Source organism: Fundulus heteroclitus, unplaced genomic scaffold, assembly GCF_011125445.2.
Source record: "Fundulus heteroclitus isolate FHET01 unplaced genomic scaffold, MU-UCD_Fhet_4.1 scaffold_106, whole genome shotgun sequence".
Taxonomy (NCBI): domain Eukaryota; kingdom Metazoa; phylum Chordata; class Actinopteri; order Cyprinodontiformes; family Fundulidae; genus Fundulus; species Fundulus heteroclitus.
The window spans coordinates 315835-340930 of NW_023396519.1; the positions used below are offsets into that span (position 1 = coordinate 315835).

General features: G+C 40.8%; 2 protein-coding genes across 2 annotated transcripts; both read right to left on the reverse strand.

Annotated features, from left to right (window-relative positions):
* Positions 1-1462: 1462 nt before the first annotated feature.
* LOC105923341 (cofilin-2) lies at positions 1463-3613 on the reverse strand. Its single transcript, XM_012859256.3, has 4 exons — positions 3478-3613; positions 2346-2632; positions 2150-2226; positions 1463-1998 (listed from the first exon to the last, which is right to left on the reverse strand). The coding sequence occupies exons 1-4, from the start codon at positions 3478-3480 to the stop codon at positions 1883-1885; spliced, it is 483 nt and encodes a 160-aa protein (XP_012714710.1). The 5' UTR covers positions 3481-3613; the 3' UTR covers positions 1463-1882.
* Positions 3614-14124: 10511 nt separating this feature from the next.
* LOC105923340 (calpain-2 catalytic subunit) lies at positions 14125-25087 on the reverse strand. Its single transcript, XM_036128676.1, has 21 exons — positions 24759-25087; positions 23568-23637; positions 22286-22404; positions 22067-22200; positions 21815-21983; positions 21647-21730; positions 21472-21557; positions 19344-19418; positions 19084-19244; positions 18494-18666; positions 18378-18389; positions 16530-16741; positions 16404-16440; positions 16263-16328; positions 16125-16182; positions 15977-16041; positions 14986-15054; positions 14812-14890; positions 14577-14690; positions 14422-14480; positions 14125-14333 (listed from the first exon to the last, which is right to left on the reverse strand). The coding sequence occupies exons 1-21, from the start codon at positions 24993-24995 to the stop codon at positions 14310-14312; spliced, it is 2103 nt and encodes a 700-aa protein (XP_035984569.1). The 5' UTR covers positions 24996-25087; the 3' UTR covers positions 14125-14309.
* Between the last annotated feature and the right edge of the window lie 9 nt (positions 25088-25096).

Here is a 25096-nt window from a genome sequence, read left to right on the forward strand (position 1 = left end):
AGTTAGGCTATAAAACTATAATTTTACTAACTGGTCACGAACTGTATTAGCCTAATGGAATCAAACACTTGTTTGATGTGAAATTCATGTACTTGTGATTTTCATGTTTTGAAACGTTTTCATCAGTGAAAGCATAATTTACTGTGAATAATGCATTTGTTCATTGAATACTAGCCTATAAAAATTAACATTTCTAATAAACAGTTTGTACAATCTCAACCAATGAAGTAGGCAGTAGGCACACAAGTATACAAGTACATAAAGTTAAGGTCTTGGGAAAAAAAATCAGTTTTAAAAAAGTCTGGAATTTTAATTTGGAAAAAGAGCAAGCACCCTGTCTAATGTATGGAGATGAACGTCTAAGTCATGAATGCTTGAAGAGCTTTATTGGGACCGATAAAGAGTTGATCTGCCCAGCGTAGCATTCACTGCTAACAGTAACATCCTGCTTTGAGTGAGAAAACTGTCACAGGTCTTCTGACAGGAAGTGTTACCACACGACAACGTTCTCACTGCTCGTCAAATTCAGGGGCATTAATATAGCGCTCAACTTTAGTTTCAGCCACTTTTTCTGCCTTCATGTTCAAGTCACACCCGGAAATGTATTGCACAAAGGACGTTTTGTGCTTTGGTTTCAGGCTTGATGCATATCTGCTTTTAAAACGACACTTTGTAGAAGTGAAACTAAAGACCAGTATTGTTTAGATGTTTCCAACGTCCCAGTAAAAAAAAAAAAAAAAGCCATTGTGGTGCACGGTTGCATACAGATGCAGAGTTAAGAGCAACTTAAAGTATTTTTCCAATCCGAAGACAAGACGAGTTCTTGCCAAACTATTCCTTATTTGGCTCGAATCTGAGAAGGAGAAGTGACGTCACCGAGACACTGCTGCACCTCGCTGCTGGTTGCGTTTTTAGTTTGCTCAGCCCTTCTCATGGTTTTTGCAGCAGCAAGTCTCATTTCCTTACAGATGCAATGACTTCTGGCAAGCTTAGAAAGTTGGGTGGCACTTGGACAACGGCTTTTATTGGTCTACAGAGTTAGTCGCAGGAGTTTAAGTCAGATTTCCAAACTTCCTGATACATTAGGCATTTTCCACTCGTCTTAAAGCCAAATAGTTTTATATTAAAGAAAACATGCATGAGGTGTGGCAGAGCCTCAAAGTTATTAAAAAACTCTCATTTTAAGGATTGGAATTCCCCCCCCTAAGGAAACAGTGGAGTTAGATGCTTCAAGTCACCCTCAGCTGTATCCAAGACCTGCAGGATCATGTTAAACCACTAAAGCACATTTCTGGAAGAATGACATGCGGGACGCACAGCCACAAGAAAGTCTAAGTCAAGAACCCTCAACCAATATTATGCAAGCACTAGCTTAATACAACCAGATGTTCTCTCAACTTACATCTGGCAGATAAAACCGACCTTTTGAACCCCAAAAGATGAATAAAAACTTTCAAAATAATAAAGTTTCATATACTTTATTTGACAAAGCATTGACTGATTTTTTTCTCTCTGAACTCAGTTCTTTTAGATACAAAAATGTACAGTACTTCCAAGCGGCCACAGTGTAATAGTCTAAGAAATGCAGATGTGGGTCAAACGTTAAGCCCGGCCACTCGGCTTGTAAACCTTAAGGGATTTTACAGCTCATCAATGTACCTCAGTCAATAACTGTACAGGAAAGTAAGAATTTAAACCAACATGTACAAAGATTTACCCTTTAGAGGAACTGAAGTGATATGACTGAACAGAGCTCAACTTTGTTTTATTTTTATTATTATTAAAGACCGGTTTTAACAAACTGAATCAACAGGATCAGAAGCCATCATAATCATAATTATTGGGCTTTTCAGAAACGGGGAGGAATATTTGAGGCCTCGACTTAATGGCCGACAGGATGGCCTTCAACTTTGATAACGTTCTTGCAGATTTTCTCTGCAAACTGGTCCCTGGTTCCATAATCTGAGAGGTCGTTCATCTGCAGCTCGTGTTTGATGCCTGTCGGGATCAGAGAGGGAAATACTAAAAATTAATTTTCTCCTTAAAAAAAAATTAAGAAGGGTGAATTTAGGAGTCACTCAAGAGTTTAAATGTGGAACGTAAAAAAGGTTTAACTTGGTAGGTTATTAAGAAAAATGCACAAACATACCTGTCAAGACCTTCTTAATTGAGTCTTTTGAGCTAGCGTACTGCATTTTGGACTTGATGGGTGAGGTTTCGGGAGCCCTGAAACACAGAAATGGTCATCCATGTTACCAACCCTGCTCAGTTTCAATGTGCAAGAGTCCCTCTATAAAAAAAATAAAAATAAAATTAAAATTCCTCATAAAAGAAAAAATATGTACCACATGACAAAGACCAGCTCCTCTTTCTTGCTCGACTCCTTGGTCTCAAAGTGGCAGTCGTACAGCAGGTAGCGGCACTTTTCTTTGTCCATCAGATTAATGAAGAACTTGAAGACGTCCTCCCCGGTCAGATCCTTTTCCTTGTAGATGTGCTCCACTTTAATATAACCATCTTTGATCTCCAAGACCACCAGTCTGATGCGCTCGCTTGCGTCGGCGTCGCTCTTCACCACTTTCATGTCGTTGATGATGTCCTTCACTTGGTCGTCGACTTGCACGCCGGATGCCTGAGGAGAACATTCAAATGCACTTTTTAGGGTGGAAAGATTTTATTTTTTTCCCTCCTTAAATGACTGCATTTCTATAAAAGTCTGCTTAATTTGACAGGCGTCGTCAGCACAACGGCAAGATTAAACTATAAATTTTTAGTTAAACTGGAGGCCATTATATCATCTGGGCCTAGTTTGGTGCTTTAGCAGCTACCCTTTACTTGTTCTCTGGTTCTTAAAAAAAAAAAAAGAAAAAAAAAAAGCAGAACAGAAGAAACAGGAAGCTCTTCACAACTTCAAAAAAAAAAAAAAAATTTGAGTGCAAAAGTGTGTGCCTAGTTTAGGCAAAGTTCACAAAAATGATTAACTTTCCCTTTTAAATCTTAAAAAAAAGCAGCCAAGTGTTGCTTCCCAGCAAGTTTTAGGCTTTGGTTCAGACACATTCCAGACATAGTGGAACAAGTTAGCACAAGAAACGCCGCCCTGGGGGATTCACTCTAAAACAGGTTTCAAACACGTACAGAGCTCCCTCCATTTTGGAGGCAAACCACACCTTGAACTAACCCTTTTCACCAGCAGCAGATTCATTTGCACCCCTGTTAAAATATTTCTCTCCCCCATGAAGCTCCATAGCAGCCACCCTTTTAACATTACCCCTTTTTTTTAAATTTTTAAAAATAACCCACATATCTAAAAGCTCGCACATGTTCCACAGACATTTTTGAAATAAGGAAGTGGTTCAGAAAAACCAATTTTCTAGCATTTGCTGCAAGCCAAACAAATAAAGTAGTTTCTTTCCCAACTCCGCAAAGACAAAGTACAAATAAAATTCATCAAAAAAATTGTCTGGGAAGCTCACTCACCATTGTGGTTGTGATGTGTCAAGGAAAGAGTCAGCAGAGAAAAAATGGCAGCTGCAGTCAGAATGCTGAGAGGGTTATAAGAAGGAAGCAGGTTGACTCATATAGAGGAGGAGCTGCAGTAAACGAGCACACCTCCAACTGCGGCCCCGCCCACTTCTGTGCAGGTGTGACACGGATACAGCTGCAACCTCAGCTTTTAATTAGATCACACATGCAAAAGCCTAAATCCCAGTGTTTTTTTTTTGCTATTGCTCGGATTGCATTACAGAGCACAAACATTTAAGTCCCCCACCGTCATCTGATTTGGGTCTTGTGGGGGGGGGGGGAGGCGTAAACTGACTTTTGTTTTTCCAAGTTAATTCCCCAGGTGTAGGAGTCTAAGAGCAGAGACTCGAAGCCCTTATAGGGAAAACAACCGCGTCCACCTATCTGCTGCTGAGACGCAGCTGGATCTCCTTTTAAGGTAAAAGGTAGGACGAGTGGAGACAGATGGCGAAAGAATTTAAAAAGCTACCTGTTGAAACCGAGGCAGCACATGCCAGGGATAAGTGGGATAAACGTGTACGCCAGCAGCTCTGCTCGATCCACCCATCGACGTATGTAAAATCAAACGAGAGCCCTCCCACTGTCGCAGGTAGGAGCAACACAAACAGATCGCACATGAGCTCTGATTGAGAGGAAATGCACCGTTTTTATTTGCCTCATAAACACACAGAGTCTCCCGGAGAGTCCAGCGGCGTAGCGCACAAATTGCTGGTTCTGATGACAGAAAGGGAAGCTTGGACCCGGTCCCAGCACACAGCCCATTGGCTGAAGCAGGCCAGCTGACAGTTTTGCTAGGGCCCCGGACAACACAGTCATTTTGGGCCCCCATCTCTACACCACACCACACACACACCAAAAAAAAGTCAACTTAACTGTATACTTCATGCCCTGGAAAACTCTGTAGTTTATACTGGATATTTTCAACCCAGGCTTCCTTTTTGCCATTAAACGCACAACATTCACTCGATCAGAATCAGTCATTTTTTGTTGCCCATAAGGCGGGATCATTGAAATAAACGGTGTGATCCGTCTCACATAACCAACACTATGATCACGTCATACATTTTAATTTAACACATACAGGACTGTCTCAGAAAATTAGAATATTGTGATAAAGTTCTTTATTTTCTGTAATGCAATTAAAAAACATGAAATGTCATACATTCTGGATTCATTACAAATCAACTGAAATATCGCAAGCCTTTTATTGTTTTAATATCGCTGATTATGGCGTACAGCTGAAGAAACCTCAAATATCCTATCTCAAAATATTAGAATATCGTGAAAAAGTATACTAGCAGGCTATTCAACTAATCACTTGAATCGTCTAATTAACTGGAAACACTGCAGGGTTTCCTGAGCCTTGAAAAACACTCAGCTTGGTTCAGTAAACTAAATCACAAGTATGGTAGTGGTTAAGAGACGACATAAGATTCTCACAGTAACTGGTGTACTGACCATGGCATTACTGTCCTTGATTGGCCTGCCAATTCCCCTGACCTGAACCCCATAGAGAATTTTTGGGGTATTGTGAAGAAGAAGCTGAAAGACACCAGAGCCAACAATGCAAATGAGCTAAAGGCCGCTATTGAAGCATCCTGGGCATCCATAACACCTCAGCAATGCCACAGGCTGATTGCCTCCATGCCACGCCGCATTGATGCAGTAATCTGTGCAAAAGGATTCCCAACCAAGTACTGAGTGCATTAATGGACATTTTCAAATGTTTGATTTTGTTTTGCTGTTATATATATATATTTTTTTTACTTGGTCTGAGGAAATATTCTAATATTTTGAGATAGGATTTTTGAGTTTTCTTCAGCTGTACGCCATAATCAGCGATATTAAAACAATAAAAGGCTTGCAATATTTCAGTTGATTTGTAATGAATCCAGAATGTATGACATTTCATGTTTTTTAATTGCATTACAGAAAATAAAGAACTTTATCACAATATTCTAATTTTCTGAGACAGTCCTGTACTGTATCTCACATTACAATAATCAGTCTCTGCTTTGCTCGTTATTGCACAGCAATTAATTATCAGAGCTCCTGAGTTTATAAAAAGGCATCACTTTACTATTTTAAAGTGTAATAAAACTGCTAACTTTTAGCCCTGTGACTGGAAACCTTGTCCAGGATGGACCCAGTGTCCCCGCCTCTTGCTCACTTACTGCTGGAGAGTCACCAGCATCTAAATCCTCATCATTTAACGAGTGTCCTGGTGTGCATTGATAGCACGTTACTCTTTCAGTTTTAAATAAAACATAACAGTGAATCATGGGGAGATCCCTGGTTAGTCACTGTGTTTATCAGCTAAGTTACTGGAAGCGAGGGAATAAACACTGACAGGTGACGTGGCCACAGGTAGAAATAACTCATTAACTGCAGGAGCAGCGACAGACACGCTTACAAAGTTGTTGTCAGCTGTTCAATCCGCTGAACTTTCTGACCTGCTGGTTCATAAATCCAAAGAAAACCTCTGACCACCGCTACTTTCATTCATAGCATCTGTGGTCAGTTTGAGACGCTCTTCCAAAAGTTAGAATGATTGAACACCGATAAAACTTCAGACTGGCAGATGTCCGCTTTGCAAAGACCCGCCCTACTCTCTTTCTGATTGGCTAATGTCGTTTCATTGGTTGAGAACAGCTTCAGTTGAAAACCTTGACAGAAAACAATTTGCGCTCATTTTCCAAAAGACGGAAATCCGTCGCAGCGACAGAACTTTAACCCCTGATTTAGTTACTCTAATATTATATAGTTTTCACACAAATATTTTCTGAGAAAATACTTCTGCCTGTATGTTAATGGTCAGAGTGTCAGTTTTCCCCCCCCCCACTCCGTACTGGGGGGCAAACAATTAACCTGTTTGCCCCCCCCCCCCTGTCAGCGGGTGTGAGCTTAAGCGCTGTAGTTTTGCACAGTTTCAGGATGTTGGTACCTGACGTCTATCTTTGAGCGCAATATGCACTCACAGGCCACTTTATTAGGCACGCCTTGTTACGCGATCAGAGGTGCCTTTATAGTCTTCTGCACAGATTCAGAGAGGCGTCAGGAACATTCCTCAGGTAGTTTGTTGCATATTTACATGAAAGCATCATACAGCTGCTGCAGATAGGTTGGCTGCACACCCCACCACCCCTCCAGCCTTCTACCACATCCTAAAGGTGTTCTGTTGGACTGAGATTGGATGATCGGCTGTTAGAGTACAGTAACCAAACTTGAGATGATCCGACCTTTATGACCTGGTGCATTATCCTGCTAGAAGTAGGTAACATATTACAGCTGCTTTATCCAATTAAGGTAATTTTTTTAAGGTTTTACACCCCAGGGATACAAAGTGGCAACCCCCGGTGCCCGCACGAGCACCCAGCAGCGGACACAGGGGAAAACCAACGCACTAGCGGGCCGAATTGCCGCACTTAGTGGAGACCTGAGATGTCCCAGGAGAGGGGGCAGTCCAAACCCAAACTGACGAAAAAGACAAACAGAAAACCCCGTACACAGTCACATTCACCCTAGTGCCTCCACATGCAAACACTCCTAACCAAAAGAAAAAAGGGACTCAGTACACACACTCGCCCTCACCACACACATCCTATACTGCCAGGTCCAGGCACCGGCACCCCAGAGGGGAATCTAGCCTCCGAACCTGAGGTTAGCAATGCTACCATGAACTTCTAAAACATATTAATCTAACAAAAAATACCTTGACATGGGTTATTAAAGACAAAAATCCTTAATGGGGCATTAAACAAACTTTTCGTTAAGCCCATATTTCTTCAATTAGTCTGACGTAATATGACTTGAATCTATCTATCTATCTATCTATCTATCTATCTATCTATCTATCTATCTATCTATCTATCTATCTATCTATCTATCTATCTATCTATCTATCTATCTATCTATCTATCTATCTATCTATCTATCTATCTATCTATCTATCTATCTATCTATCTGTCTGTCTGTCTGTCTGTCTGTCTGTCTGTCTGTCTGTCTGTCTGTCCGTCTGTCTGTCCGTCTGTCTGTCCCTAAAAGTCGCTAAATGACATCACGTAATTTGCATATTTGTTCATGCACTTGTGATTCAGGTTGTAGGAAAGACAAGCTTTTGATGAGACAAAATGTGATTAAAATACTCTAAATATGTTTGAAACTACAAACAAACTGTGTGAAATTTTCTTTTTTTTCCCCTACATTGCCTGAATCCACTACAAATGTCAAATTTTACCGAAACAACAGTTGTCAGAGGCACAAAGTGAACGAGGTGAATAAGTGACTCAAGCTGTGCGAGAATCAAATTCAGGCAATTATTTTAGTGCAACAACGCCGAAAACATTAAAAGGTGCTAGATTTGTTGCTAGTTGCCTTTTTGAATTAAAAAAAATAGTGAGAAAAAGAAAACGGTGCTGGTCTGACTGGATTGTTTCAAGTGTAAAGTTTGATGGAGGTAGGTTCTAGTGTGAGGTTGGAATTGACCCCTTATAGGTCCAGTGAAAGGAAATTAATGTTTCAGCAGACCAAGAGATTCAGGACAACTCCATGCTCCTAACTTTGCAGGAACAGTTTGGAGGTTTTTCTCTTCCTCCTCCAACATGCCTGTGCAGTGGAGCACAAAGCGCAGAGGTGGATGAGTGAGTTTGGTGTGGATGAACTTGACTGGCCTGCTCAGAGCCCTGACCTCAGATAGAAAACCTTTGGGATAAATTAAAACAGAGACTGAGAGCCAGTCCTTCTCGTCCAACATCAGTGTCTGACCTCACAAATGCACTTCTAGAAGAACGGTCAAAAATAACCCATAAACCCTCCAGAGCCTCTTCCCAGAAGAGCTGAAGCTGTTATAGCAGCAAAAGGTGAACCAACGTCATGTTGAACCCTAGCGATTAAGAATGGTGGATCCCTTGAGTTCATATGCAAGTGAGTGAAAGCTTTTTGTAAATACTGTTATTTTATTTTATATATTTTCACGGGACAACACTGAGGATATGACATTTTGATGCAACGACAAGTAGTCGGTGCAGAGCTTGTACAACAGTGTAAATTTGTGGGCTCCTCAAAATAACTCGATAATTAATGCCTAGACCGCTGGCAATATTCATCCAAGACCACATCCAGGATGTCACAAAATAACCCAGAGCAATAACTAAAGCGGTGCATGTTTCACTTGCCCCGGCTGAAGTCAAAGTTCATTGTTTAACAAAGACACTGGGCAAAAATGGCATCCATGGGAGACTTCATAAAGGCCAATCTTGTATCTGCCTATAAGCCTAATGACCTCTAGGAGTTTGGGGAAATATCTTGTGGATTAATCTGTTACATCTGGCCTAAAAATAGCAACATTTCAGAAGGAGACCATAATAATGGTGGCAGTAGTGTAATGATTTTTTCCTCTAGACCTGGCCGACTTGCCATAATTGATGGAATGATAAAATTGAACTCTTTACCAGAACGTTTTACCATCAGTACCGGATCATAATCCCAATCACAGCTTGGTTGTGAAAGAGGGCAGTGGTCCAAAGCACAGTATGTAGGCCACTTCTGAATGACTCAACAAAAAGGTTTTGAAGTGGCCGAGCCAAAGTCCTGAAATTGAAACCAGATCAGAATCTGTAGTTTGACCTTAAAAAGGCCTTTCATGCTAAAAAAAAAATCTTAAAACATTTCTTCAAAAAGATGGGATCAAAATTCCTCAGCGATGACATTGAAACATTTGTTGCCAGTTATCACAAACTCTTGATGTCAGTTATTAGGTTTAGGGAGCATTTACTTTTCACAGACACCTAGGTTTGTCTGGAAAGATCCCCCCCCCTCCCCATAATTATATCATTTGAAAACCATTTTTTATATCTACTTGGGTTATCTAACCAATATTAACATTTGTTTAGTCTGATGGGACGCAGTAACTTCTTGTTCTGTAAATCAGTATTAAATCAAGAGATGCAGATAATGTGTTGCCAATAAAGAAATGGCAGAGAAATGCATTTATCAAATTATATTTCTACTTGATCCTCTTTTACCTCTTAAATGAGAATTTGTGAGACTTGACAAAACAAAATAAAGGCTTTGTTGAGAAAACCCGATGTGTTTTGGTGCATTTCTACAGGTTAGATGCTGAGCAACGCTGTGGGTCAGGCTGTGGTTTGCCTTTGACACCTTTGTGTGCTGCCTGGTTCGCTTTGAGAGCAAAAATAGATGCTCTGCTTTTAAATATAATTTATTTCTGTATCTCAACTCACTCGGTAAACTACATATTACACACAGACTGACATTTTTAAGCCTCTATTTTGTTAATTATGATGATTTTCCACACACACACCTAACCTCAGAGGTCCAGCATAATAAGCAATCATTCTCTTTTCAACAATAATGCACATTCCAAAAAAAGTTTAAAAGTTTAAAAATAAAACAACTTCTGTTCTGAATCTGAAGATCAGGGGCGGTTCTAGACCAAATTTACCAGGGGGGGCCAAGGTGGGGCCAGTGTTTTTTCACAGGGGCACAGAACATAAAAATTTAAAAACGATAAAATGGTTAACCGTGTAACTGTGTAATAATATTAAGTGAGCCACTTGTGAAAACCTTGCCCCCTGCTCAATACGGCTAAAGCTAAAGGTGAAACATTTTAAGTTTTAAATTATTTTTAGAGTAAAGCTAGGTAAAAAATAACATTGGTCAAAGTGACCAATCAGTTATGGTTTCTTTGCCATTGCGAATAATTATGAGAAGTTTATTTAACATCATGCTTTTAGTACGGTGGCCATAACAGGGGCCAGGGCCATTTCTACAAGGGCATGGGCCCCTGTTGGCCCCTGCCTAGAACCGCCCCTGCTGAAGATGTTTCACTTTCATGATTCAAAATGTCTGGAGTACTGTGGAGTTCCAAGCTTTGTAGACCTTTATAGACCAAAGTTGGGAACTTTAAACAGAGGAGGAGGGCTCCGGTTTCAACTTTCAAAAACTTCAAGATTCCCACGTCACACCTCTGTGCATGTGACCACAACATTCCTGCTGTGAGCCAGGCCAACGATGAGCCTAACGACTCTCCATTGTTGGGGCAACCAGGTCCATGTGAAGCTACCTGTGAATCTAAGCTCCAATGAGGCCTCACCTGCAGATACAGAGAAAGCTTCAGAATGGAAGTCCAGTTGTTGTTTTTTTTTTTTTTAACCTTTTCTTTGGACTGATCACGACCTGGATGACTGAGAATCTTCACCAACAACAATACACACTTTTGACAATGACAATACTATGGCTACTAAGGCTTTTGGGGACATCTTTATGTTACTAGTTTGAACTACCAGGTGTCATCAGCGTAAGATGATATTATATTTCACATGCCAATATTGATCTGAGTGATATGCCACAAGCTATCTGAGTAGCTGTTAGTAGGCGAAGTTATTTAGAGTGACAGAACTGGTTCTACTGGGAAGAAAAAACAGCAGCACTTAGAACTGAGTCCTCAATTTTTAACCCACATTCTCATGTTTGAGGTCAAGGGGTGGACTTAAGCTGCTTCTCGAAAGTGGGGTAGAAATGAAATTGTAAAACGTTTTATTCCAAAGATTTCCTTTAAAATTAACAGAAGACGAGGTAAAGGTTTCATAGCATGCTTTATTCAAAATGTTCTTTAGAGACAGCACCCAGAATTCGCAGAATCGTTGGAAGAGAAATGCTCCTTATGGCTTATGAGCTCAGTTTTTTTTTTTCAGACCAACAATTTTGATAGAGCAGAAACTAAATAAAGATCCTCTGGCTCATCGTCACAGTGGCATTACTTCCCCTACGGGTGGATTTATGGTTGTCAGAGTCTCAGACCCGCCCCACATCCGGACAAAAAGCAACGTTTCTTATGCAAGTATGTTACAGCTTACCTCCCAGCAATGTCATAATTAGATTCTCAGAGTAACAAATCATCGTACATATGTATGGATGGATGTATACCAACAGTGGATCGTTTGTTTTGCAAAAGAATGATGGGTGAAAAAGATTTTATGGAAATGTAGTCAGGCACGACTCAAACTGCAGACGGCAGCGCTGTTTGAAGCAGCAAAAGGGGAAATAAGAGCCAGAGCCGAGCAGGGCAGGAAATGACTGCTGCATAGCTCTCTGTGAGCAGAAACCCTCATGCTGCTGCAAAGCACACTGGGAGCTTGACCTCAGAGTCAGAGACAGCAGAGCGAGAATGGATAAATCTGAGAGAACCAGGACATCTGCTGGTGCAACGCTAGTACTGAACTGTGCGTTTGGGTGATAATTTGTGTGAAGCTTGTCAGAAATCTCAAAAAGTACTGAAAATGTAAACGTTTAGAGAAAATATATATTGTTGGAATCCTGGTAAACCTGTGTTTTGTTTGTTTGGTTTGTTTAAAGAGCGTCAACTTAACTTGAATGCCACCAACTTGTAAAGATTTTAGCGAAAATAATTTTCAAACTTTTTTTATGTTTCACTACAGTAAACACTTAAAATGCCACTGTAATGACTAGCATAACATTTTTAAAAAAAGACTGACTTTAATACAGCCGTACAGCAGAGAAAACATTCAAAGAAACAATCTTATTTATTGCTACCAGGATGTTTTCTCGCCTGCACAAGAACTCAAAATCACCAGCTTAAGCGTCTTGGGATCGGGTAACCAAGGTCTCCGTCTTTGACTGCTGCCCCATCTGGTCCCTCGTGGTTCCCCCTGCAGGTGGTGGGCCCTCTGGGGGCTGGCCTTGCGTCATTTGTTTGGGCTTTGACTGGTTGGGTCCCACGAGGAGTAACCCAGCCACCAGGCGCTCACCTACATCAGGACTGGCTCCAGCATGGGGCCCCATCTTCGCCATCGTTCTCTCTGTCGTCATGAAGGCTTGTGAGCCGTTCTTTGTCTAACCTATAACCCAGAGCCTGTTTTACCATTGGAGACTCTACCAGAGGCATTTAGCTCCGAACAACATAAACCCAGGGAATCAATCAAACCCTCCACCACATTGAGGTGGCTTGCCTTCTCATGGTTGAGGGAAGTTCCTGCCTCAGGTGGAGGAATTTAAGTATTTCAGGGTTTTGTTCATGAGTGAGGGGAAAATGGAGCCGGGGATCGATGTGGCAGGCGCAGTTCGCTGCACCTATTGGTTGTAGTGAGGAGAGAGATTATCTGAAAGGTGAAGCTCTTGATTTACCGATTGGTTTATGGTCCTACCCTCACCAAATTTGGGTCGTGACTGAAAGAACGAGATGTAGGATAAAAGTGGGTAAAATGAGCTTCCTGGGCACTTCCCTACCGATAGGGTGAGGTGCTCAACCATCCGGCTGGGGGTGGGGAGAGAACGTCCCCTATGACACCTTCTTCAGAAAGTGATCCAGGCATGTCCCACTGGGAGGAGGCCCACGACACGCTGGAGAGATGTGTTTCTCTGTTAGCCTGGGAGCATCTCAGGCCTCCCCCAGAGGAGCTGGAGGTGGTGTCTGGGGAGAAGCAAGTCTGGGCGTCCCCCCTGAGTCTGCTGCCCCCACGACCTGGTGTCAGATAAGCGGAAGACAACAACTACTAGCACACTTTTTGTGTTTTGCCAGTGAAGAAAAGATAAAAAGAAACAATTTTATTCATCGGTATTAGAATGTTTTTCACTCACACCAAACTTCAAAATTCAAACATGCCGCCACACATTTAAAACTCAGTGATAGTTGCTTCAACGAATATTTCATTCAGTTCAATTCAGGTCGGTTCAATAATACTTTATTCATCCCAAAAGGGAAATAGGATGTTATAGTGTCTTGTTGTCAAAGTTTCTTTGACAACAAGACTTTAGTCAAAGGCTTCTTCAGACCCGCTGCAACACAGACTGCTACAGTACATACCTCCTACTCACAGCTGGAGGTTGGTTCTGCTGGAGGTTTCTTCCTGTTAAAGGAGAGTTTTCCTCTCCACTGTCGCTTCATGCATGCTCAGTATGAGGGATTGCTGCAAAGCCATCAACAATGCAGACGACTGTCCATTGTGGTTCTACGCTCTTTAATGAGGAGTTAATGCTGCTTGTCAAGACTTGATGCAATCTGCTGGGTTTCCTTAGATAAGAAACTTTTTGACCAATCTGTATAATTTGATTGAATTTGATTTTGTAAAGTGCCCTGAGATGGCGTGTTGTGAAGTAAAACTGAATTTAATTCAATTAATCAATCACAGTACTAAAAACCAACAAGATAATATTTTCATTGCTCAGTTTACCAAAAACACAGTTTAAAGATGACAAATTATGGCTTTAATTGGGTTAATGGTAAAATGTAATGCCCAGGAAAATTTGCATATAACACTTTTTTTTTCCAATCATGGTTGGGCACTGAGCCAACCTCAGTGTCTAAGAGAGCTGAGCTGATGCGCTACAGGCAGCTTCCTCATATTTACCACACCCACCTGAGCAAAGTCTTAATTTCCTCATCTATCTCTTGATATGAATGCCACTAAGTACATTTCATGAAGTGTCAAACAACTTCTAGGCTTGTTCATCAAAGCTCAGAGAATGAACGGAGACTAAATGAAAGCTGCTGTATTTTTTTCAACCCACACAGATCCCACTTCAAAGAATCACCTCACCTTTGCTGATTGTATTTTTTTTTTATTGTGTAGGCAAATAATACAACTGTTACCAATACTTGGTCCCTCAAAATTAATATTTAGTGATAAACCTCTAAGCAATCCTCTTTCTACAATTGGCAAAAACACAAGCAAATGTTCAGGGTTGATGACTCCTGGCATTATTGGTTCCACAAATCCACAAAAGAGTTTAGGTCTGTAACAGGTCTGTTACATCATCGTCAGGTCCAGCCACTGTGGATTAAATCGTTAGTAAGTTAGTGTTTCTATATTTTCCTTCCAACCAGCTTTTTCTTGGTTGCATCATGTTGCAGGCTCTTACCTCCTCGAAGTTCACCTCTATAGTACCAGACCCGTCTTTGTCCATCTCCTTGAAGGCGTCTGTTAGGATGTGAAGTAACAGAAATCTTAACTTTTATGATATTATCCTGAGAGCAAGTGAAAAAAACAAATGTCCACAAGGGGAATAAAACTTACTGAAGAGCAACTCCAAGCGAATCAGGCAGGCCACAAAGTTGTCAAAGTCAATGGAGAGATTGTCATTGTATCGAGCCACAATGATCTGATGCAGGGCGTTGTTCAGAGAGAAACCTGTGGAGACGCACCGATCACACACCTTTTTCTCAACTAATACTGACTTGTTTTACTTGAATCTTACTCAGCCTCCCTTAAGTTCTAAAAGAAAAATAAAACTTGATAAACGTTTTCTCACCCGCCTCCTCGACGGCGAGCCGCATCTCGGTGGCGCTCATACAGCCGCTTTGATCCACGTCTCTTGATCTGAACAGGTCCTGAGTGAAGGAACAAGAAGATACTGCGTGTTATCACTAGTCTGGCACTGTTAAGGACAACATGGTATAGAGTTAAAAAGAAAAGAGGAACAAACCAGAAATTTCTCAATCTTGGTCCACAGGATCTTGAACTCAACCAGGCCCAATTTACCACTTCCATTTTCCTTTTAAAATAAATGTCAAGGAAAATTGGAACAAGATAGAAAACGAATGCGACAACTAAAAATATCTAGATGAGAGCAAAATCCAGGCTTCGACCTGGCCCAGGACCTTCGCTTCTTTAGTTCTCAGACAGCCTTTTGTGGATTTACTGGTATGTTTTGGGTCATTGTCAGGTTTCAGTTCCGCTTTTGTTTTAGTGATTTCCATGATGGTCTCACATTTTCCTGAAACCTCTGATGGTACATGGTGAATTTATGGTGGATGATATATAATATTCAACTGGCCAGGTACTGTTGCAGCAAAACTTCCCCAAATCATGACTTCCATCTCCATGTTTCAGAGTTGATATGAGTTGTTTTTCTTTCCTAGAATGCTGTATTTTATTTATACTATAGATCTCAATTTCAGACTCAATTTAGCAAAAAACAAACAAACAAAAAACAAATCATTCCAGAGTTCCTGTTCTTTTGTCAAAAAAAGTCCAAAACAAAACAATGAACCTACCAAATATACAGTAAAACCATGGAATACAGATGCAGAACCGATAAGTAATTCAATATTATCAAATAAATAAATACATTTTAATGTTCTTGATTTATTTATATATGTATTATCAAATTAATTAAAGATAACAAAAACAAAAAAAAACACAAGGGTCCTAGAAATTTGAGTGTATTTGTATTCTATCTAATTTTATTGCAAAAGTTGAACAAAACTTAATGAAATAATTTGATTTAATGTGTCATTTATTTAACATTAAATTAAAGAGTGTTGACATCATTTTCATAAAAAAAAAAAAAACGTTCCCAAATCTTTGTTAGTTTTTTTTCTTGAGTTATCTGAAGACAATTGTTTATTATATCATTGAGCGATAAATTGGTTAGAATTAATATAGAGAGGAAAAACGAGTATAAGAAAGGATACATCCAGCAGGTTGACCATGTTGCGGCAAGTTGGAAGACTAAATCCATCGGTTTTGATGTCCTCTCCTTAAAAATATATACATCATGTAAAAAGTGCCTGGATCTAATAAATATCCATAAGAAAGAAAAGCGAAGCAGGAATCTCTTACTCCTTGAAACCACTCTGTTGAGGATTTTTTGCAGCTCGAATGCAGAAATCTCCACATCCTGAAAGACGAGACGGACACTAATTGTAACAGCAGAGATTGAACAGCATGAGACAGTAAAGAAATCTTTAGCATGCTCACATCTCCTGCAAGTTGTCCAAACAGCCTCTGGAATCCTTCACTGATGTCGTCTTCATCAATATGAATCTAAATACGATAAACGCAAGTTTTCATTTGCTCACCAAATTGAATGAAGATCACAAAACCAACACAGGACTCTACCTCTTCCACGTTGCTTTCTACAGGATCATCAATCTCTCTGAAAGAAGCAAAATGTCAGCTCTATCAGTAATGCAGTCACTAAATTACCGTCTGTATGAAACTGGGAGCTTGGTGTTTATAGCTTACTGAAAATCTGCGTCTTTCTCAGAGAACACTCGCACATAAAAGTCTCCGTTCTTGTTGGGCTCAAAGGTGGAGGGAACAAGAAGGTACTCTCCGGGTGGAAGACGGATGCGGTTACTCAGTTCCCTCAGGTTGATGAAGGTGTCGGAGCGTGCTGCCGAACGGTTACGCAGGAAGAAGTTTTTTTTCAGATGCACCTGTCTCTGGCCAGAATACTAAAAAAAAAACACATACATAGCTGTCTTACATAATAACGCTCCTTGTTGCCCTCAAAATAACATTTTAATAATATCTGACAGGCAATAATTGTGATAATTTTGAATAATAAAACCTAGAAATAACAAAGATATGAAACCTAAATCTAATCTGCCTGTCCGTCATTTTTCAAATCACAATAGTATTTTTGAAAGCACTTTATACCTCTAAAAAAACGATTTTGTAGTTCATTTTATAGTTATGGCGTTCTCAAAACCAGGAAGTAAGATTTACGGATGATGATGTATCATGTGTATCCCAGTGTCAGATTGACTATTGGACAGGACTATTTTCTTGACAAAAAAATACCATTTTTAAACAAGAATGTCTTGGATAGATGTGTGGATGCTTATTGGCGACACAGAAAATACAAGCAGTGAGCACTTTTCTTACCAAGATCATGACAATAACAGTCTCTCTCTTAGGGGCACTGTTTATGCCAGGATTATGCAAAGGGAAGAACAACCAAAACCCAGACAACATAGTTTATGCCAAGGCTGCCATACTTAGCTCGAGCGGGGAGTTAACAGCCAGACCGCACCATCAACTGTTTTTGAGCTCAAAGTGTATCAAGTAAGAAGGTTCTTTTAACAGCATTCCTTTTTACTTTTCATGTGTCCTTTGTCAGTAAAATTAATCTTCTCATTATGTTGAATCATTGAGTGCACTCCTTAAATGATCCCATTGAATATTTGTAATTATAATTAGGTGTTTCTTTTAACCTGTTTAAAACAAATGAAGGAAAGCCACTAACTGCAACTAGTCTCAATGCATATCGGTATTTTAATTGTCCTTACATCTACCATATGTGTAGAACTGCCTGGAAGAGACTCTTTAGGGCCAAACAACATGTTGTGTTAAAACTAACCACCACAGATGGGCTTATAGAGTCTGAATGAATCAAAAGTAAAACATGGACTGGTTATGTGGAGAAAAGTGAGACTTACATTAGCACCGTATTGTTTGCTAATAAAAAGTGGGTTGTTCTATTGAAGCAATTTGTTGGGAGGAACATGCGGACACACACCCGTGCCCATCAAGACAACAATAATGTCTTTCTAAATCCTGCCAGAATTTTAGTCTTTAGAATTACAGTTTTTGTCAAAAGAGGTAGTTTGTAAGTGTGTTGAATCACATGCACACTGGGCGTGCTATGGAGTGTTTTTAAGTACCTCCACTGGTGCTGGCTTGTTGGGTCTACTGCCAACCTACTGCTGTCATACAGCATTTCTCTTGACTTTGTCCTTGTCACTGGATAAATCGTCATATAAATCAAAGTTTTATGAACTGGAGATTTTTCCTTTACTTTTATTTTTCTTCAGTGGATATTGTGGTATACACAAAGGACACAAGTTTGGGATTCCAAGCATAATGTCACCACTCTTTGGCAATTTTCAGCTGCTTTCCCTTCGCGCTTTTTACATTTTTTCTCTATTTCAGCTGTGGAACTATAATGAACTAAAACCGTGAAGTCACTTAGAAAGGGTAAAGAAAGGGTTTTGAAAATCATTATGTACATCCTTTAAAAGGCCATCTAAATGTATTTTAGAATTTAAAACATCACAGTGCAACCAGTAGACTTGCTGGGTGACATACCTCTTCAGGAAGCTAGAAAAAAAAGAAGCAAATCCAAGGTCAGAATCTCATCAAATGTGACATATTCTCTACTTTCTATTCTTGCTTTCATTTGTACTTGGTTGGCATGCCCTCACGTCATAAATTGCAAATCCAATTGTCTCCATGTCTTCCCCCATTTTCCTCCTACGACGTTTGTTCTTCTGCATCAGGCCCACAATGAGCGTACATCCCTCCTCCTCCTCGTCATCATCGTCATCATCCGCCTCCTCCAGCTTTATCACAAACTGAGGATTTGTCCAGAAGGTGTCTAAAAAGGGCAGCAAGTGTTAGTTGATGATGCGGTCAAGTCTGTATTTTGGTATATACATACACACAGCACTTTGCACACTTAATGCCACCACTGGTAAAGCTATTAAAACGTTTTGAAAATGCATTTCTTCTTAAGAAAGGAAGGAAATCGTCTTCTATTGCAGTAACATCCTGTTTTCCAATGCTCTCTCCGTTCCCAGTTCTAAACCATATAGAAAACCTGTTGGTTAAGCTAAAGGGCAAAGAGCAACTTGAGAAAGCACCCTTTTCCTGTATGCTTCAACATATTTTCCCACTGAATCCACTTGAATAAAATATGATATTTTTCTAAATGTGTCAGAGTGAGATCTTTACAAAAGGTGCCAGACAGTAAATGTGGAGTGCACTGTCAGCGCTCTGTTCCAGCTGAGCCTACCTGGATAATTCCTGCAGCCGCCAGCCGACACGCCTCTCCTCCACGTCTCCTCAAACTCTACCTCTGCCCATTTCTGGTATTCGTCGTCTGTCAGAGCGTCCGGGGTGAGGTTGCAGATCTCGAGGCGGGAATACTCACGAAGGAAGTCGGAGAAAGACATCCTGTGGAAAACAAAGATGTGAAAACACAGAAAGACAGATTGCCAAATGGCTTCTTCTTTGCAAATAAAAAGGGATTGGTTCACAGTCATTTAGATTCACCAGAATTCTCCATCCTCAGAACGGTTGGTCAGTCGCTCCCGGTCCTCACTGCTCACAGAGCTCCATTCATACGAGCTAGAATAAAGAAATGTCAAGTGTGACATTTGAGTTCATTGTCAGGGGTGGGGGGATAGCGGAAGTAGCGCAGGACTCTATATTTACATAGCAACCACAAAACAAGCCTTAAATCCAGAGTATAAATACAGCTGTTTGACAACAGGATTTTCCAGCCTAGCCACTGGGTGTGTTTGTCTGTGTGTTTTAGCGTTTTAAGCATGACAGAGGAGTTAAAACAATTAAAATGTCTAATCTATGTGTCACATTTGGACAGTTTGGGCGTAGGGGGGTGAAAGAAGTCATTTAGAAAAAGCTGCTGGAGTAACTTAACAAAACAATATATAAATATGTTTCTGAATCAGTAATACACCACTCCACAATTGTAGTTAACATGTTGTTTCTCTCCTACATGAGTTGTTTTATTGTTCTGCAGCATCTTCCAGCAGAAAACTACATGTTTTCTGCTGGAAGATGCCCTTCGGGTGAAGAAACTGGTGTACAGATCTCTTGTTTTTGCTTTTTCTACCATCACACTGGAAGGTTTCAGGTGAATAAACAAATTTTAACATCATAACAGGAAAACTTGATCAGGAAACGGCTATTGAAACTAACCGGACCCTGTGTAAACATATAATTGGATAAGTGTGATTAACCCAATATCTTTCGTTCCATTTCACTAACCACGCCCAGGCCTGTCAACTGCCTGGAAACAGTCATTTGCATTTTGGGTAGGGTTACAAAGCCAGCTTTAAGGCTCTGGGACTTCAGCGAACCCTGCGGATTGTTCACAAATATAGAAAAACATGCAACAGTGGTGAAGCCTTTTAAAGTTAGGGCCTGTTTGCACTCTGGCTCTGAAAGCCATTGCCCATAGATGTCCGGCGTTCCTTCAATGTCTTTGTCTGATCTCCTTGTTACTACCTTTTTCTGTCCCCTGGATTTTCCTGCCCCGTCCTGCCCTGACATCTACTGAGCTTCTGATTTCTGGACAAAGACCTTGTTTCTTGACCTACGTCCTAGGGCTGGGCAATATATAGAGATTTTAAAAATATCAAGATTTTTTTTGAAAAGAGATATAAGATGAGACTATATCACTTATCTCGAGGTGGTCTACGTTGCGTTATAATTATGCGATTATGTATTGGGTTATTTTCCAGCTGTTTCTCATATTTATCTACAGCTGTTTGTTAAAAAAAAATGTGCCCTGTTAGACATTTGGTACAAAGCTTTTATTCAGAGATGGCTTTTTATAATTACTTTACGAAAAGAAAAACATATCAAGATAAATATGGTTTATCGGCATTCAGCCTGAAAATATTGAGATGTCATTTTTGGTCCATATTGCCCAAACCTACTGCGACCCTTGCCTAACATCTGGATTTGCTTGATGATTTCTGCCCTAAGCGTATGACCCCTCCATGTCCTTCAATTCTTGACTGATCTATGCTCATCTGTCAAGACAGCGCTGCAGCGAGTTATGCTTGCTCTCTGCGCTACCAAGCTTCTAACTGCGTCTTCCTGCAGAAGTTCCCCGATTTCTTTGAATAAACAATAAGATCTGGGTCCACAGTCTGTTTTCTGACACCAAGAGCACATTGCACGACTAATCCAGGAGGTCACAAAAGGATCCAGTATAAGATCTGAAGCCCTGCATACCTCACTAGCCTTAGCTACGGTAAGTGCTCATGATTTAACAATAAGAAAGCCACTGGGTAAAAATGGCCTCAATGGGAGAGTCCAAAGCAGAGAATGACCACTATGCAAAGTAAGCAAAAAGGTCCTTCTTACATTTGCCAAGAATCATTTTGAGGATCTTAAAGATTTTCTTGTAATCTTTAAGTGAAACGAGGGATCTTTAAAAAGTTGCATACCATTCAATTTATGCAAAATTCAGAAGATAACTGATGCTAAAGCTACATAACCCTTGGGCCCTACATATTCATAACTTTAAGGCAATCTATTGAAAATCTGCTGGGCCACAAAAGGACTGGACCCACCTCTGGTTTTCCACTGCGGTAGAGTCACATTAACAATCTTCTCTCAGAAGATATCATCTCTCTGCAAAACTCACTTGTCACTCCATGGTCCCGTCCACTCCACTTGACCCCATGGGTTTCTGATCCTGATCAGCTGCACCATGTCTCCTTGGTACTCGACCTAACGGAGACCAGAAGATCGCATAAGTCAGCAGAAACAGCACTGCTTCCAGTGGGAGGATGCGCTTTGACCAAAGCCTGGAGCCTCACCTGGTCTGCTCCTGTCACCGAGTAAGCGTGCCCCTTCACCAGTTTTCTGTGTGTAATCGCCTCAGAATCAGCTGCGCTGGTGATCTGAAATGGGAAGAACAAAAATCATGGGAGATAAACCCCACAAAGATTGCAACCGTGCCAAGGGAAACCAGAACTTAGACGAACATCAATGGAGCATCCCAACAGGGAGCCTCTATTCAAGGCCTTTTTTATTATTTTGAAGAGCCGTGGATCGGGATTGCTCAGTTCATGTCGCTCAGCGATGCCCCCGGTGAAGTCTTCAAAGCCCTCAATGGTGCTGCCTCCAGAAAGAGCCTCGTAACATCCATTTATTCTAAAAGAAAATGAGCTTAGTTAAGGTCAAGAGCGATTAAAAGCTATAGACACAAACGGCTGAATATTCAGATTTAACCATACTTAGCATAGGCTTTCTCCAGCAAGGCGCTCCAAAACTCGGAGCCCTCCTCTGAGTGAACAAACAGCAGTTCGTCATCTCTGGTGGGCAAACGATCGTCGACCACCACGTCGACCCAGTCACCGAACTGCCAGAACTGCGAACCAAAGAAAATAAATAAATAAATGACGCGGCAAATCAAACTTTCTTGTCCCAGTATGACAGTCAAGGCGTTCCTGTACCTGGAAGTGGAAGATTCCCGCATAGTTTTCTTCAAAGCTCTGGTCGTGAGGCACAACGCGGGACAAAACCTGCTTGTTGAGAGTCAGGGAGGCAATAGCTGCCAGGAGCCAGCAGTCACCTGCAAAAGAATCAGCAACGAAAATCTAATGCACCACCCACAACGTTTCAGATAGTACCACGTCGCTGCAAAACACACCCAAGAGCACAACGTCTGTGTTGGTCGGTTGCACCGAATAAAAGCCAGACATGTGATGCAGGATAAAGTGGCAACAGATAATTTAGTGTGGTGTGCATCTAATTTGTTCAAAAATAAATACAGGGGCGCACCACATTGTATCGCAGTTGGAAGCACTGTTGCCTTGCAAGGAGGAAGCTTCTGGGCTGAAACCCTTTCTGCCTGCAGTACGCATGTTCTCCCTCTGCATTTGTGGGTTCTTCCCGGATACTCCGGCTTCCTCCCACCGTTCAAAAACATGACCGTTAGGGTAATTGATCTCTCTAAATTGGCTTTAGGTGTGAGTGTGCATGGTTGTCGACGTATCCGGGGTGTACCCGGCCTCTGGCCCTTAGACCGCTGGAGTTAGGCCCCTGTGACCCTGCATGATGAAAGTGGCAGGTATAGAAAATAGATGGATAATAATAAGGCTGCAATTACTTTTTCACTCAGGGTCAGGCTGGTTTGGATAACTCAAAGGATTTTGAGGCTCAGTGCTAGTGAGAAATGTGTAATAATAATACTAAATAAAGTTTTTTTTTAAAAATACTATTGCCACATGACCACTACTACCACTACTGTCATTAGTACCAGTTATAATAAGTATACAAATCACATTAGTTAATTAACTAATTAATCAATTATTGATAATAAAAAGCTAATCTAACACCCGTAACATTTCGGATGGTTCCATGTTTTAATAGCAAAATATCTCCAAAACATTGTGACTCATCTCAGTGTCACCAGCGTATGGCGGAGGCGTTTGGGTGTAGGCGGAGAAACAAGAGATTAATAAACTACGTCGTCAGGTAAAACAGTGCATCACTGTTGCAGCATTATCAGAGGGTCAGTGTGAAAGGCTGAGATAAACATGCAAAAGCATTGGAAAAGTTCAGGATGGCAAGATGTTGCATGGGAAATGCTGATAGTCTAATTGTCTGGTGCATTCCTGGTGAGATACAATTGGTTGTCATGCATTTGAAAGTGAGTCGAACTGTGTTGGTTAATTTCTTCTTTTTTTTTTTTAAAAAAAACATGTTTTATGTGTGTTAGTTTTTGTGTCTCACCGAGAGCTCCCTGACAAATATCAGTCCGGTTGGCATCGTCAGAGATGAATTTTGGGTTTGAGCACAACTCCTACAAAAGAAAAGGACCAATAAAACAAGTTAAACTGTGCTACTTCCTCATACGAGCCTCTTATCTGATCCGTTTAAAATGCTTTTTTTTTTTTAAGGAGACGGTTCAGGATTTTTGGAAGTGACAGTAGCCGCCATCTTCATTCAAGGCAAATACAGACTTCTTTTTCCCTGAGGCTTTCAGTTTAACGGCAAATGAAAGAGGGATCATGACCAGAGCAGAAACCACTCTAATCCCAAAACATCTATAGAGGCTTTGGCAAACACTGTTTTATGAAACATCGTCACATTTTACATTGGGTGATAATTTACAAACAAGGCAATGATTATTTACATTGGACATTGTGCGTCACAAAGGTTCTTCCCCAATAAAATGCATACTGAGAATTAACCATTTAAAACATTTCTTGTTAAAAAAAAAGCTATGAGCATATAAATTATGAAAATAGTATTTAGTTAAGATATTATCTTTTTTAGACCGGATTATTCCAAATTAGCTGTTCCCAGATGCTAAAGCTACCAGCTAGTCTGCCAGCATCCAAGATCAAAATGAACTTTAACCATCTTAAAACAAGTCCGGTCTCAAAACAAAAACATTCATGTTAGAGATATTTGAACCAATATTGAATTTAAATTGGGCAGCTATGATCTTGCTGTGTGAAGCATGTACTGAGAACAGAAGTAACAACCTCATAAAGAGAAGGTGAGGGAGAGGAAACATCAATAAAACCAGGTTCACTTAAACCAGACCGACCAGGAGTGGATCGACTTGTTCTGTTTTCATTTTGTGTTTCACACAGGAAGATACGTCTCTTCCAACTTTATAGACAAACTTTTGCAGTAAATGCTGGCTTTTAGCTAAGCTTCAGCCTCAAGTACCAACGCATCTGGATGTATGGTAAACCTAGGCACTGACAGAGTGTAGTTAGAATATTAGCAGCTAATAAGTGTCTAAATAATAAATGTGATAATAAAAGCACCATAATTGTGATTATAAGGAATACAGACTAGCCTCCCCTACATAAAACTACACAAGCCTTTTCTCATGCTATATTTTAGTTGGGAACTATCACTTTAACTACAGTGGCTTCCCAGAAATCTGCATTTACAGGCAGCACTCACAGAGGGTCTCTTCCAGGTGACTCCCCGCACTTTGTAGGAGGCAGGACCGAGCTCGTTGAAGCCTAAGGAGGAAGGCACAGCTTCAAAGCAGTCATCCTCAAACAGCTGTCCTCTCTCCAGACAGCTGTTCCTCAGCTCCTCAAAGTCCTGGTTCAGGTATTTCACCGCGTGCTCGTTGCTTCCGATCCCTTTGGATTTCTCCCTGAAATGCTGGAGCTTGGTTGCGATGCCGGCCATCTCGGAGGATTTGGAGCAGTTTGCGTCTACCTGTGGCTGTCTGCCTCTCCTTGTATGTGACTGTGTGTTCGTTTGAACAGGCTCGGTGTGCTGTGTGCAGA

Bases quoted from the DNA above. Each gene is read 5' to 3' on its own strand.
- LOC105923341 (XM_012859256.3), bottom strand. The intron at 2,227-2,345 runs GTACATATTTTT...TCTGTGTTTCAG, and splicing joins GAGCTGGTCTTTGTCATGTG to GGCTCCCGAAACCTCACCCA. The intron at 1,999-2,149 runs GTATGTTTGTGC...TGATCCCGACAG, and splicing joins AATTAAGAAGGTCTTGACAG to GCATCAAACACGAGCTGCAG.
- LOC105923340 (XM_036128676.1), bottom strand. From the start codon at position 24,995: ATGGCCGGCATCGCAACCAAGCTCCAGCATTTCAGGGAGAAATCCAAA. The intron at 21,984-22,066 runs GTATGGTTAAAT...ATTTTCTTTTAG, and splicing joins CTGGAGAAAGCCTATGCTAA to AATAAATGGATGTTACGAGG. The intron at 19,245-19,343 runs GTGAATCTAAAT...TGTTTTCCACAG, and splicing joins TCTGAGGATGGAGAATTCTG to GATGTCTTTCTCCGACTTCC.